The sequence below is a fragment of the Alternaria postmessia genome, assembly GCF_024291825.1.
Source record: "Alternaria postmessia strain BMP 2775 chromosome Unknown scaffold_36, whole genome shotgun sequence".
NCBI classification, from domain to species: Eukaryota; Fungi; Ascomycota; class Dothideomycetes; order Pleosporales; family Pleosporaceae; genus Alternaria; species Alternaria postmessia.
This window is the reverse complement of record NW_026260109.1, coordinates 170,055-185,297: the sequence shown is the minus strand read 5'-3', so window position 1 is coordinate 185,297 and position 15,243 is coordinate 170,055. Positions and strand designations below refer to the sequence as shown.

The 15,243-nt window shown below is 50.9% G+C and overlaps 5 protein-coding genes across 5 annotated transcripts; 4 read left to right on the top strand and 1 right to left on the bottom strand.

Moving 5' to 3' along the window:
• Positions 1-1,184: 1,184 nt before the first annotated feature.
• On the top strand, positions 1,185-2,451 carry J4E82_006301 (uncharacterized protein; the record flags this gene model as incomplete). Its single annotated transcript, XM_051732558.1, has 3 exons — positions 1,185-1,188; positions 1,288-1,674; positions 1,727-2,451. 3 exons carry the CDS (start codon positions 1,185-1,187, stop codon positions 2,449-2,451), a joined length of 1,116 nt encoding a protein of 371 aa, XP_051587704.1.
• Positions 2,452-3,216: 765 nt separating this feature from the next.
• On the top strand, positions 3,217-6,243 carry J4E82_006300 (uncharacterized protein; the record flags this gene model as incomplete). Its single annotated transcript, XM_051732557.1, has 3 exons — positions 3,217-3,749; positions 3,837-6,054; positions 6,106-6,243. The coding sequence occupies 3 exons, from the start codon at positions 3,217-3,219 to the stop codon at positions 6,241-6,243; spliced, it is 2,889 nt and encodes a 962-aa protein (XP_051587703.1).
• Positions 6,244-8,532: 2,289 nt separating this feature from the next.
• On the top strand, positions 8,533-11,358 carry J4E82_006299 (uncharacterized protein; the record flags this gene model as incomplete). The annotated part of the gene is made up of 8 exons (XM_051732556.1): positions 8,533-8,546; positions 8,648-8,737; positions 8,903-9,034; positions 9,175-9,219; positions 9,293-9,465; positions 9,590-9,964; positions 10,171-10,522; positions 10,548-11,358. The coding sequence occupies 8 exons, from the start codon at positions 8,533-8,535 to the stop codon at positions 11,356-11,358; spliced, it is 1,992 nt and encodes a 663-aa protein (XP_051587702.1).
• Positions 11,359-11,961: 603 nt separating this feature from the next.
• On the bottom strand, positions 11,962-12,752 carry J4E82_006298 (uncharacterized protein; the record flags this gene model as incomplete). The annotated part of the gene is made up of 2 exons (XM_051732555.1): positions 11,962-12,483; positions 12,540-12,752. The coding sequence occupies 2 exons, from the start codon at positions 12,750-12,752 to the stop codon at positions 11,962-11,964; spliced, it is 735 nt and encodes a 244-aa protein (XP_051587701.1).
• A 725-nt stretch (positions 12,753-13,477) lies between these two features.
• Positions 13,478-14,793, top strand: J4E82_006297 (uncharacterized protein; the record flags this gene model as incomplete). Its single annotated transcript, XM_051732554.1, has 3 exons — positions 13,478-13,637; positions 13,692-14,176; positions 14,224-14,793. The coding sequence occupies 3 exons, from the start codon at positions 13,478-13,480 to the stop codon at positions 14,791-14,793; spliced, it is 1,215 nt and encodes a 404-aa protein (XP_051587700.1).
• Positions 14,794-15,243: the final 450 nt, after the last annotated feature.

Here is a 15,243-nt window from a genome sequence, read left to right as displayed (position 1 = left end):
CGGTAAAAGCGTTCTTTTCTGCAAATGCAATCTGGAAGACTGCTAGTATCAGTAAATTCAATAAATCCTCCGTCTATGATCTCAAGGAACAAGGGTATGTAAGTTGTTCAGTCGTCATCCTTGCCTGGATAATCAGAGGTGGGCATGTCAGACTCGGTGACGATTAGGGGATTGCCGCCTTAGTTTGCAATGACTGAGATCTTGAGAAGAGATTGAGCTTTGCGTGGGACAAGAAGGGAGAAAGTACAGAGCGCGTACCTTACAAGAAGCAGCTGAGCGCGGGAAGGTCCAGCTTCCAATTCCAGAAATACACGAGAAGGCAATGAACACTGCCAGGAGTAAAGGAGGCAGTAAGGTCTGGAATGAGTTTAAGGACGGAACTACTCGAGATAAACTTGATAAGAAGGGTGGTTTCGAGGGGGCAGTTTGGGATTGGGATCTTTTTGAGAGGCGAAAGAGAAAACAAGAGGCAGCTCCAAGAAGTCCAGTCTCTACTTCTCCTCGAGGCTGGGCGAAAGACTGTTTCCATCGACCTCTGACAGACTTCGTGCCACAACTGAGAGCACGATCCATCGGCTTCATGTTTGGTCAGTCCACTTGGCCGATCTAACATACACCTGATAAGGATAACACAACCTTGGAAAGATGGAGGAGGAGGTTGATCAGAGCGACCCACGTCACGATAGGTGCAGTCCAACGCAGCTACATGCGCTTCGTCTAGATTGTGCAGAATGCGAGCATCGCGTGCATTAGCATATGAGGTAAGTGATACGTGGTCGAGACCGCTGTAAGGCGTGCGAGAATCCATTAACAAGCATCTTGCAAGGAAGGTATCCAGAGTGTAAAAGAGAAGAGACATATCTGGGTAAGCTTGGGGGCTGATGTGTGCCACTGTTGCTAGCCGCTTGCAGCTAGCTATTGCGGGGCTATCAGCCGCGGAGGCTGGAGCTGGGAGCGCTGGATGACCACAAATAGATTGCTTCAACACGTTCCTGGTTGTTGACGACTCGTTTGCAAAAGGGGGAAATAACTCCTATGAGCTTTCAACGTCCGAATTGAACAAGAACAAGGGCTTTCTTCGCAACAATGTAACACAATAATAAGAAATATGGATCTCGGTATCTCTTCAGATTCGTCGCATCGTGATTTCAGCATACGCGAGCGTAGCAGGCGGGCGCGAATTGATGCGTGCTTACAGCTGTGCCTCAGCGGACGCCTTGTTTTGGATGCAGCCCCGGCAGGAGCTGAAGGTGCAACGCAGCAGATCATCACGTATATAACGTGCAGGTCTGTCGCAACTCTGCATCACAGAGGACGCGACAGATACCATGGCTCCCATCGACGATACAACCGACGCAGACGCAAAAGCGACCGAAGTACTAAAGATTGTCGAACAGTATGGTCTGAACTACGAGCGGACTGGAGCTTGGGATGGGTTTGAGACGTTCCTACCTATTGTGGCGGGACAGGTAGAGCGCAAGGAACCAATTCGCATGTTACTACCTGGTTTCCCTTTCAAATCGCCAAATCAGAAAGACAAGGTGCTGGGTGTCTTGCCGGATTTGGGCGAAGAGCTTGCGCTGAAACATCTGGATGGGCTGTGCGAGAAAATCAAAGCGATCTATGGGCATGGCGCTGAATGCCACATCACATCTGATGGTCTCGTATACAACGGTGAGCTGGAGGAAAACAACACCATGCCTCGATATATTGCTGACGATGGTAGATCTGCTTGGTGTGACCGATGAAACCGTATGGAACTTTGGACAGGGCGTGCGAGAAATAGCTGCAGCCAACAAGCTTCAGAACCTTAGCTTTTTGCGCCTCTGGGACCTGCTCGATTATCCCGGAGACTTCCAGTCAAAAGAGTACTATTTGAAGCATGCAGCAAACATTCGAAAAGAGCTCAAGCAACGTTTTGGTGACCCCAAATTCGAAGCGGACATGGCCAACACATCCACTAGCGACATGCAGATGACGCATACCAAGTATCTCGAGTTTCTAAAGCAGGACCTGGCTTTCAACGATCGGCACAACGCGCTGTCACCAGAAGACCAGGCTGCGAATATTGCCAACACAGCAAAGGAGATGATGGGTCGATGGAAAGCGTTTTCCGCTGCGCTGGCAGCCGTACCTACACAATACATCCGTCTATCAATCCACGATTCGGGTGGTAAAGATAAGCTGTCCATGGCTATCATTCCGCAGCAAGAAAAAGGAGCTTTGGGCGCAACGCCATGGCACTCGACGCTCGTGATCGAGGCAGATGGAACGTTGCGTACGGTGCAGCGATGCAAAGTCGACAAAGGAAGCTATCAGCTCATTTGTCGCGATGACCGACCGTACTGTTTCCGCGCCAAGCTAGAAGGCGAAGACGATTCGAATAAAACATTCGAACAACTGTATCCCTCTGGTCTCACGATTCGAGATCGCAAGGCGGTGGCTGCTTAACATGGTGGTTGAGAGAGGAGAAAATTGTAGAGAGGGTTTTCATCGAATGTCAAGTGGAACAGGCGTGGGTGCAAATTGCATTAAATCCGGTGAAGGTTGCAGTGCTTTGAGTCAGATGTACTCGGTTCGGACAGACATCATACGAGCAGGTGGATTATAGTGCTGGATTAGTATTTAGCCTTAATGCTGTGGGACGATGATTAGCGACTAGGTGTGTTCGGTGAGGCTGCGAAACTCCGGGAGCAGCCCAATTGTATGGTAGAAGCATGGCGCCCCTGTTATCCCCATGGCCCAAATCTTGGTGATCGGTCGATGAACAAAAAGGATCATCCGCTTGTGGCGGCGTGATGTCCGCAGGAGGAGAAGATTCGCTTTGGCAAAACACGACATGTCTTGTCGCTGTGTGAGAGTTGAGATATCGTTTGCCCAGATGCAGGGTGCGCTGGCCTATGTAGACAATAGAGTTAAGAGTGAAGTATGGGGTATGCTCTGAAGACATGTGATTTCGGCGCGAAGCGATCGGATTCCGGTAGATCGGCAGTGAGAGCACTTGCATCTTCGATGGTGCCCGTGCCCACCCTCCATCAACGCCAACCCTGGCCGAGAGACGCACCGTCGCTGTCAACCAAAACCAAAGGATCGCATGGACATAAGATAGCCGGGCTCTGGCCGTGTCTTGTCTGCGCGACCGCCGATTTCTTTTGAGAATGCTGCAGCCAGTTTGTGTCTCTCTCTCGCGACTGTCACATCTGCATCGGCAGCCACATGCAGATGCTCACCCCTCCTCCGGACGAAGAAGGCCTCGGGGCTCCTCCCATGAGCCCGCCCGACCAGGACAAGGGATGCGCATATGACTGGACAGCCGCGCTGCCTCAGACAGATCATATCCGCTTCTTCTGCAACACCGACTGGTCGCGTACCAGCCTGGGACCAACAAGCACATGGAGCCAGACGCTGCGACTTTTTGCCAGCTACGTCCTTTCTGATTCACGCGGGGCTTGCCTCTGGTGGGGGGACATCTCCAATCTCACGGCTATATACAATGAGGCATATGCGCCTCTTGCTGCCGGCGTGCATCCCAAGCTTATGGGATCCCTCTTCCAGGAAGGCTATCCGGATCTCTGGCCGTCTATTCGCCAATACTTCGTAGAGGCCAAGCGAACAGGCGCTGGCGTAAACTACAGCTCGGCTACGCCCACGGTGGTTGAGCGGAAGGGGTATACAGAGGAGACGTTTTTCTCGGGCGGGTTTGTGCCAGTAGGCATGCCAGGCGCCATCGAGGGCTTCATCAACACGACGTGAGTTACGTTCAATGGACAACTTGCAGAACATGGCCCTCTCAGTCGCACACAGCTTAGGCTTCGTTCCCCAACTGACGCAACTAGCTACGAGGTCACAAGCCAAAAACTCGCCGACCGCCGCACCAACTGTCTGAACACACTTGCCTCTGTCCCCTCTCAATGTGTCGACGACGTCTGCTCCCACATCCTCACCACGCTCGAATCCAACGCCAACGACGTGCCCATGGCCATGCTCTACCGAATCGATGAGACTCCAGGCTCCAACAGATTGCGACTCCATGGTTGTAATGGACTTCCAGAAGGACATGGCCTCATCGTGGAAGAAGCCACTATTGATAGCGAAGAAGGCTTGATCCCAGACCTGCGACGAGCCGGTGCAGAACAGACGGTTATCGAGCACGACGACCGATTCCTAGCTACCTCTTGGGGAGGTTGGGGTGCGCCGTCCAAGAAGATTATCATAAGCCCTATCATGTGCGGAACACGCCTCTTTGGCTATCTCGTATTTGGTACAAATCCCTACCGCCCACACGACGATATCTGCAAACAGTTCATTCGAGATCTCAGTCGCATGGTTTCGAGCATTGTATCGTCTGCCGTCGATTGTGAAGCCAATCGAAAGCGTCAAGAGCAGCTGGAAGCTGACCTTGCTTTTAGCGATCTCAAGCTACGTCATCTGATTGATCATGCATCTGTAGGCATGTGCCACGTCTCTCTGGATGGCTTAATGCTTTGGGCGAATGATCACTATTACCAGCTAGCTGGGAAATCTGCTTCTGACCATGCAGTTGGCCTTGCATTTCTCGAAGCTTATCACGACGATGATCGAGCAAAGGCTGATGATGTTTGGGAACGTCTGATTAAAGGCGCCGACCACGTTACAGCCGACTTGCGTTTGAAGCGCATGTACACGCCTCCCACGGGCGATCCCGAGCCTGCCCAGCTACAGGTTCTAGCCTTCCCATATCGCGACGAGCATGGAAGTGTGATCAGTGTAATGGCTTGTACGACTGACATTAGTAGATTGTGTTGGGCACAGAATTTCCAGGCCCGATTGGCCGCCGAAGCAAGAGAAGCAAAAAGACAGCAAGAGGCCTTCATTGACGTAGTCTCGCACGAGATGCGAAACCCGTTGAGCGCCATCGTGCATTGCGCAGACGCGATTGCCAATGCGATTGAAGAGTGCCAAACCCAGCTCGCCGATATACCCGTACCGTGCCTCGATACTCTGAATGACAACATACAAAGCGCAAACGTCATCATGCAATGTGCAAATCACCAGAAACGTATCATCGACGATGTACTCACATTGAGTAAACTCGACTCCATGCTCTTGTCTATAACGCCTGTCGCAGTCAAGCCCACGAAGCTTGTAGACTCCATCGTCAACATCTTCCAGGCTGAGCTGAAGACGAATAAGATCTCGTACAACATCACACCGGACAAATCTTTTCTGGCCCTAGGCATTGACCACGTTTATTTGGATCCATCTCGGGTGACTCAGGTATTCATCAATCTACTAACGAATGCGATCAAGTTCGTCAAGCCGTCGAAAGAGCCGAACATCTCCATCCGCTTCGGTGCTAGTACGTCAGATCCCCGTGATCTATTCCCAAGAAATATGTTCTGGGCAACGGATGGCAAGCAAGACGGCGACGTTACCAGCAATCCAGACTGGGGTACTGGTGAAGAGATTTACCTTGCGTTCACAGTCAAGGACTCCGGAATTGGCTTACAAGAGAAGGAAATTTACAAGATATTCGAGCGTTTTCGACAAGCAAACGTAAAGACGCATGTCAAGTATGGAGGTAGCGGACTGGGCTTGTTCATCTCTAAAGCGCTTACTGAGAAGCAAGGTGGTGAGATAGGTGTCTCGTCGGTTCTGGGCCAAGGATCGACATTCGGATTCTATGTCAAAACGCGAAGGGTGGAATGGCAGCCCAGGACCCTCAAAGAAATGTTCCAACAGGCTGGACAAGAAGCAGCGGCTCGACAACTGCACGTGTTGTTAGTGGAGGACAACATCATCAACCAACAAGTTCTCGGCAAGCAGCTCAAAAAAGCAGGATGTCATGTTTCAGTCGCAAACCACGGTCTAGAGGCTCTTGAGATACTGGAAAGAGAAACGTTCGACATCGTACTGATGGATCTGGAGATGCCGGTGCTTGATGGCCTTGGCGCGATGCGCGAGATTCGTAGAAGGGAGAAAGAACAGGTGTACGCTTCTGAACGTTTGCCCGTCATCGCTGTTACAGCGAATGTCCGAAAAGAACAGATCGATACGGCTATCGCTGCCGGAGCAGTAAGTACCCAAAGATTGTTAGTATCAACCGTATGTTAACGGAGTGTGCAGGATCGCGTCATGCAGAAACCGTTCAAAGCGGCCGACTTGGTCTCCATGATGAAGTCGCTGATGCCGCAATTAGCGCCCTCGTCCATTGAACCGCCAACACCGGGACTGGGCCTTCAATCAAGTGCACTGGTACCCTGAATGAAGTTTCGTCAAGAAAACTAGTGAATCTATACGGCAACTAGGTTGTTGGCTCCAGGGAGTTGCCATTGATCATCCAGTGATCCATCGCGAAAAATTACGAAAGACCCGAGGATTGCTTTTGTGCTAGGAAGCGCGAATGTTTACCGTCTATCTCACGACCTCGCATCAAGATCCCTTCATGTGTTGTGGTTGTTAGAATAAGAAGTCGTGGTGTTTCCTGTCGTACCTGCTCAAGCTCAGATTCGAACATGGCTACAAGACGTGTCCAGATGCAGATGCGGCCACAACTGGTAACTCAGGTTCCTTGCCACCATGGAAGGTATCTTTTGATGCTGTGGACAGCTTCATTAACTCCAAGCGGTTTAGTACACAAGAGTTCGCGAAGAAAGTATGTCTTTGCATAGGAGAGGGGAGGACAGATGTTACATGGGTGCCAGTGCAAGGTACACGGAAGCTCAGTGTTATGAAGCTGTCAGACAGCGATGGACATGATGGAGATGTATCAACGAAGCCATGTACTATTGTCGCCACAATCACCAATACATATTGTGTGAGATCTGGATTGTGGCTCAACCTTACCAACCATTTGCGAACGTTGTCCCGAGTAAAGAACCATTGTTAGGTAGACCTCCACACAGTCGCATTGGAGACCCACCACTACTGCCGTGGTTAAAGACGGAGATATCACCATCTCAGACGCAGCCGCCGGTAAAATAGGGTCACCACATAGCCAACCAATCCAAAGTTCAACTCAAAACAATTGCAATCGGATCATGACAAAACGAACGCAAAAACAAAAAAGCTGGCCTGAAACGAAGACTCGTATTGTCATTGGGATGATTGATGACAGCATAACCTGGCCATGTGCAAGTATTTGGAATAAGGTCAAGAGCGTCGCGTAGCAGCTAAAAGGGGACAATGATTGACGCGTGAGGGCTCTTTGTTATTTTCTGCTTTCTACCCCAAGGCGCATGATGAATCTTACTCGCATAGCGTCGCTCAGATCGGATGCACGATGTCATACGAGACTGACCGACGGTCTAAAGTTGAGATGTGGGGAACTTAGAGAACTGAAATAAACAGTGGGAAAGTACATCTAGGCCGGCATCGACGCTATGATACGCTCGTGTGGCGCCGGTCCGGCCCTTCGTTTGTGGCGATGCCTGTTGCTTTCAATAATTAAATTGTCACGCAAGTTCGTTAGGCTGGGAGAGGCTGTTGCCCATCAGATGAGTAATTGCAGCCATGAGGAATATATGCAGTCATAACGGACGGTGTGCTTGCAGAATTTTTGTCCGGATGAATGTATTGTGAGATACAGTATGGTTCCTGCAGACTTGACCGCTATAGCTTTCTAGAAATATTTTCTACCATCATATCTCAGTCGATGCCAAGTAAGCTCTCGAAAAGAGTAGAAGAAGATGATAACGCCAACCTCGGAGGTTGAGACGAATTTTGCGGCGACAAACGCGCTGGATAGCGACTTTCCGGATACATGTCGGCGCTGGCCCTGTACATTGCAAGGTGTTGTTGTTTGAAGATGGTGTTGTGGCTGGCCTTAGTATCCATCCCTAAGAGGCCGGTGTCCCGTATGCGTCAGGCTACGGCTTCTCTCCCAGCATCAAGCCAGCAGCAACTGCCACACGTGCCGGTTATTTGTTAGAAGCACGGGTATGCGACTGAACACCTTCACCGCTCGCGCCGCTCCGGCAACTACGTATGGGTCGGTAGATACCGCATGTCCGAGTGCTTCATGCGCTCGTCTGTGCGATGAGGGGAAACTGCTAAAGCTGCTTGGCATGAGTACGCGTCGGGCTCTCCTTTCTAAGAAGCCCTTCTCTTTGCATACGGAAACGCGATGCGCAAGTTGATGCGTGTCGGGCTTTTCCAAAGAGACATTGCTGTGGTCCAAGCGCTAGCGATCGTCCGGAACGGAGTGTGGGGACTCATCCCATGCTGAAAGACTTTCTGCGACCCGCGGGCGTGCCCACACAATGCATGATAGTCAACTCGGAGGATGCCAATTGCGCGCTCGATATCCGCGCTTCAATCGGCTGGAGAAGCTTGTCGCCGTAGCTGCATTACATCTGCGGACCTGAAACACCGTCTTTTGCTGTGGTAGCCTTAGCCCCGGAGTCACTCAGCCTTCAAAACCACACTTGCGCACGCCCAAGCAGCAAACAAGCTCGCGCTGACGTCCGTCATCTTCTTGTCGTTCATCGCTCAAAGACTATGCAGTGCGCCTGTGCCGGGGAAGAAAGGTTGTTATCGGCAGAGAGGTCATAAATGGCGAACAGCAAGTAAGTATTCGATAGCTTCTCGACTGGGTGGGGAAGCAGCCGCCATCGTTGAGAGCTGACCGCCTGCACGAGCTCGCCGGACCTCAACTAACGGACTCCAGATACGAATATGTGCGCCAGTTTGAGCAGCCCGATGCTTTACTGGCCAATACCTGGATTGTAGTACGGATAGATGGACGTGGCTTTTCCAAGTACGTTCACCAATTTTCTCTCCTTCACTTGAGTTGGCAAACTTTCTCGGTCCGGCATATGCAGGTACCCGTAACCATGTTGCATGAACGGATATTGCTGCCCTAGGCCAACATTTTCGGCTATTATACACCATCAAGCGGTTTTCGCTAACAATACGCGAATAGGTTTACGTCAAAGTATGAGTTCGTCAAGCCGAACGATAAGAATGGGCTCGACGTCATGAACGCTGCAGCCCAGGCTGTCATGAAAGAGTTGCCTGACCTTGTCCTTGCATTCGGTAACAGCGACGAATATAGGTACGTTGCATTTTTTCCATTCGAGCATGTTATGTTTGAGGTAAATTGATGTTCCATCGAGGCCGCCCGAGGTTCCCGGCACGGTATATACATGGGTGGGGTAGCATGTTTCGGGACTGCTTAGCTGACGTGGGTCGCAGTTTCGTCTTTCACAAGGACTGTGCCTTATTCGAACGACGAGCAAGGTACGGAGATACTCCCATTGGTGCAACTAGTTGATCCCCGCTGGCGATTTGACCAGAACTGACCCGGATTTAGCAAGCTCACTACGACAATTGTGTCGACATTTACCTCGTACTATGTGTGGTCCTGGTCTACATACTTTCCGGATAAGCCGCTTACACCTCCTTTGCCCTCGTTCGATGGACGTGCAGTGTGCTACCCAAGCGACTCTAATCTTCGGGATTACATGAGCTGGCGTCAAGTTGACTGTAAGTAATATGATACGTCGGCCCCTTCCTACCCTCTGTTGTCAGCATTCTGGCTAAAGGCATCTCCTATGACCCTCTTTTTTATCTTTCTATTAATCGTGAATTGAATTTGACCATCGCCCAGGCCACATCAACAATCTTTATAACACTACTTTCTGGACTCTGCTTCAGCAGGGTGGCATGGGAGCTAGAGAAGCAGAACAAAGACTCAAGGGAACAGTTTCGTCCGATAAGAACGAGATTCTGTTCAAGGAGTTTGGAATCAACTACAACAACGAACCGGAGTGCTTCAAGAAGGGCACGGTACTATACCGAGACTTCTTCCCTACTCCACCGCCGGTCGAGCAGATAGCGTCACCTGTGCTGGCAGACTTTCCCACGCCACCTATAGCTCAGCCAACACCAAAGCGAGCATCCGGTCACCGGGCATCCCAGTCTATCGAGAGGGCCATCCCATATCTTCCAGATCAAAAGGAATTGATGGAGTCTCCAGAGCTTTGTTCGCGTCCGACCTTCTTGTCAACAACATCGACTCCGTCGCCACCACCTTCACCACCTAACATCTCGAGATCAGCATTTCCTAACCCGCTTAGGTCCAACCCGATCAGATCTGAGAACAATAGCCCTATGCCAGGTTCTTCCATGCCGCTTTCTCCGCCATCAACTGCAACATGGAATAACAACCCCTCATCGAATGGCAAACAGCACCTACCCTCATTGACGCCTTTGCCTCTATCTCCACCAATATTAAAGCCAAGCAGCAAGCCACCTCTGTCATTGAATCAACCAAATCCAACAACACGCACCAATTTCTCACCGGTGACACCACAGGGCGACTTCCCCGCAGATTTTCCCATAGCTGGCTACCGTCATCATACGAATGCAGCGGTCAGCCATGGATTCTCGCACTCTGCATCAGCTTCTTTGACGACGTCATACCCACCCCAGGTGAAACCCTCTCGGCTCAAACAACGATCACCAAGCCAGCCTTCGCTGCCGACATATTTTGCGTCATCCAGTACACCTGCACCACCGAAACCGCCATCTATACCATTGCGTATATCGAGCATTCCTGCCAACAGTAAGCCGCGCAAGCTATCCTTACCGGTCCATCGATCCACTACGACACTCAAAGCTACACGAGATAGTTTCGATGAGAAAGAGAGTGTAGTCAGCCCTCGAGACACAACATCCACGCCACCCCGTAAAGTCAGCCCACCAATACAAAAGAACAAGGCTCTACCAAGTCCCCCAATGAGCGCAGAGGAAGAGATGCGTACGCGAGAAAAGGTCAAGGGAAATAGTCCACAGCAAGAATGGAACAGGTATGCCATTGCATCCACCAATGGAACTGAGTCGCCCCAACGAAGAACTAGCGATTCAGACAACAGAGGCGGGCACGTCTGGGGTCAGGGAAATGTCTCCCACCCGGGCATCGCGGAACTCCACGCTGTTTCTACTCCAACGCATTCTGCGCCTACATCAGCATCATTGCAATACCCCTATTCGAGCCCAGACATCCACACCCTTCTATCCTCGACAACATCAACAGGTTCAAGTTCCCAAAATTACGCCACTTCCCATCCCTTGCCCAGTAGCCGGCCGTCTACCGGCCGCAACAAAGATGTCAACCGACCCAACCCCTCAAAGTCAAACTCCTCCAAGACTAAACCGGACAAAGGCAAACAGCCACAGCCGGAAACTGGAAGTCGGGCCGTAGTTGCTAATCCCCAACAAACCAATGAAGGTCGTCCGGTACACATGAGTCGTACGCAAAAAGATAAAGACAGAAAAAAGAGGAGCAAGGCGACTGTGCTCATGGAACATGTTGATATCATCAAGGATGAGTTCTGGGAGAAGAGGCCCTGGATTCTGAGTGGGAAGACAGGGTGAGATTGATCAGGGAAGGTAGTGTTTCTTTGGCGTTGCCCCTCGTTGACGACGCTTGAATTTTTCTCTTTCTTTCTTTTTGGATAGATGATGATTTTGATGATTTTGATGATGGGAATGTATGATACTGTAGGTGGGAGGGAGTGTGATTGTAAGATTTGCGTATTGTTGATCAAGGTGGTTTGAGTAATCGGATAGTACTCGCTCTCTACAACATCGTGCGATCCGTGTTATACAGGGTCTCGCTTATATAACGGGTATCTAAACTTCTCAAATCTATCCCATCTCGCGTCTCAACCGTGTTCTCCGCGCTGGAGTCATCCTTACGGTCTCTACCTTAAGCCCTTGTAGAGCTGCCCGAAGCCGTCATCGACGTTTTCTCCCCTTTCCTGCAACCCCTAAGATGTTGTCTCGATGTTCAAGGGGATATTCACAGTATCCAGCTTCTCGAGCTGTTGTTCTTGTTATAGCAATGGCCCCTGAGATGTTCTGCATGCACTTCCGAGCAGTACCCAAATTGAGAGATATACACGCAACGCATGGCGGGTTGATTATTGACCCGGCCGGTTACTACTGTACTCTCCAGCTGTCATGTCTTGATCACTGCTATTGCGCCTTGTCTGCTTTTTTGCTCTTCTTCTCCCTTTCATCGGACTTTTGTTTCTTCTCTTTGACTCCTTCCACATGCTTGGATGTGCGCGTCTCGGTCTTCTTCTGGATGCGACGAAGGACGTATTGCTCGAGCGTCTGACCCTTTGCCTTGGCGCGTGTCTCGTAATCGGTCTTTTCGGCGGGTTTCAGCTTCGCGAGCTTCTTTGCCACGGCTTTCCGATCATCCTTTAGTTCTGCAGTACGACCCTTGGCCTTCTTGCTCTTCTTGCCGGATGGCGCCTCTGCTTCATCTCGCTTGCGCTTATTCTTCTTGTCAGATTTCTCCTTCGTAGGCACAGGTGTTTCGGTATCGGATGCGGATGTAGGGGGAGTGCTTGTGCCAGAAGCAGGGTTCGATGCGTCTGTAGTAGTCGCTGAGGTATCTCCGATGGTACCCCCAATCATCTCGCCCTTTACGAAGAAGCCATATAGACCGCCACGATAGATGCCCTGCGTTCGAATCTGGTCGAGTGTGCTCTATGTGGAAGGTCAGTCGCTTGGTGGCGCAAGTGCGAAAAGACATGATCGCATACATCTTTTCCCGTGCCGATACTTTGCAGGCTCTGGTCGAATGCGCGCAACCACCACTGGTCGTCTGTCGTGTGCGCGGCCTTCTTCTTGCCGAGTCCTAGCTGATCATTCTTGTGCGCGATGAGAAGCGGCTTTTTGATGCCGCGGCCAGATTGATCGAGAGAGTGACCTGAGCCCTGCCAGCCCTGCTTGCGCAGATATGCCTCGGCGTTCATTGCAGGTGAGGTGAAGGAGTGATAGCCGGCTTCGCGCGTCTGGAAATTTTGGTGGGGAAGTCTTGGCTAGCGCGATCGACTTGCGGACCCCCGAGCACTACACAACCCGGGCTACCGTTAGCTTAACCAACTCTACCCATGCACTCCATGTCCTGCTCATAGGCATCGCTGGGGTGTTGGCTGTTCAACGCAAAAGAACAGAATCATGTGGAGGACTGTCCTCATTTTGACCATTTGCTGCAGTAGGCTCAGTGTCTGAGTGTTCTGGTCTTTGTTTAATTGGTTCTGAATCTTGAGTGACAACAAGACTCGAAGAGACTGCGGTGACGCGCATAATTCCTGGCTGACAATGGAGCGAGTCGCAACTTCTCAGTGCTAATCGTACCTTCTTATAGCCCAGGTCGTTCTGTCATTCGATCCAATGATGCCTTGGCACAGCATTCACAATCATATGGGGTCAATACGTACAAACAGTAAAGCAACAGATGTTATGTACTGGCACTTTCCTATAATGCGACTCGGCTCGGTCTTCACTTTCCACCCGATCAGGTCGCGAGTCCCTTCCCGATTCTCACCTCTCACCGTTTTCAAGGGCATAGTCTTTCCCCCAATTCACTTCCTTTTGTACACTATCCACTCTCGTTGAAACTGATTTTGCTAAGTGATCAACTCTTCTGCCTGCTAACATTGGCTCTATCAACTTACAACGACCTGCTTGATCCATCATGTCGGCTACGAGATATATATGGCTACTGTCGCTGCTGACTATCACTGTCAGCGCTTCCGTTATCCAAAGCAGAAATAACCCTCAATACGCAGGCATTCAATTCGCCCCAGACAGAAAGCTCTCGGTTACCGTCTTCAGTGATCTTCACTTTGGTGAGCGTAAGCTATCACGTCGATTATCCGTCTGTTACCAGATCTCACTAACATTTGTAGCTGATTCCCTGCGCGGTCGTCCCTATGCAGACCTCAAGACGGTTGGTGTCATGAACTCTGTTCTTGACAATGAGCAGCCTGATTTTGTCGTTCTCAATGGCGACCTGGTGTCTTGCGAATGGGTTGGTCCTGGCAACGCAAACACGCTGATCGACCAGATCATGGCTCCACTTGTCAGCCGCAACCTGCCTTTCGGTGCGACATTCGGTAACCATGATGCATCCAAGACCTGCAGTACTAGAGACATGTCCGAACACATGTGGTGGGACGTCAAGGGTCGGAACGGCAAGAAGCTGTCTTTCACAGCGCAGTCGGTGGCTGGCGAAGTCGATCAAGTCGGCTGGAGCAACTACTTCGTTCCTGTTTACAGCTCCGATAATGCTTCTGAGCTGAAGATGCTCATGTGGTTTTTCGATAGCAAGGGCGGTCGCAAGTATCAACCAACTGGTGACGATATCGGCGTTCCCAACTGGGTTGACAAAAAGGTATGTGACGCTTTCTACCATGTTATGTGCTGTACTGACTCTTGCAGGTCGTCGAATGGTTTCGCAATACCAACAACGCGTTTACCCAGCAATACGGCCGTGCGATCCCCAGTATGGCTTTTGTGCATATTCCGATTCGTGCAACGAGATCTTTTCAACAGAACGGGCGTGACCGGAAGACGAGTCCAGGCCTTAACGAAGAGAACATAGGACACCAGGGCGACGTTTGCGACAGCACTGGAAACAACTGTAAGTACGGCGGCGCCGACATCCCGTTTATGACGGCGCTCGTCGAGACTGAGGGACTCATGGCCGTCTTCTCTGGTCACGACCACGGTGTAGACTGGTGCATGAAATGGGCCAAAGATCTCCCTGATACCTCTCCTAAGAATGGTAATGGGCTAAATATCTGCTTCAATCGCCACTCGGGTTACGGCGGCTACACCGATTGGACACGCGGTGCGCGCCAGATCGTTGTCAAAGAGGACATGTTGGACGCGAGGGTCGTGGATACTTGGATCCGCATGGAGAACGGAAAAATCTCAGGACAGGTGTCACTCAACGCTACTTTCGGTACAGACCAGTACCCGGTGGTGGACAAGTCAAAGACCTCGTAGCCTGAGCCAAAGCGACTAAGTCCGACCTCTTGAAATGTTGGGCCGGACATATGCTTCTTACCGGGTTTACTGTATCTTGCATTGGCGTGGAAGTTTGGAGGCGTACGATAGTTATCATACTAATGAGTAGCTCAATTTGACATGGTTTCCTACTGCACATGGTAAAATTTAATTGAGTGCTATATCAGAATCGCGCAGGTTTCAGAGTCCCGCTTTTCTTCAATCATTGCCATTGGGATTTGAGCGGACGTTGAACCGGACTTGGGTCAAGGGGCAGTGCATTGCTCGGCTGCGGGCAAAATCTATTGGCCCCACCTGCGCGCTCGAAAGGGCAACCGAGCCATATGACGTCAAGTTCTTCGATTCCAAAACACCAACACTAGGTTCCCGAGCGCATCCGCACAGTCTCGCCAACGGAGCAAGCGTCTCATGCGCGTCTTATAGCCGCTG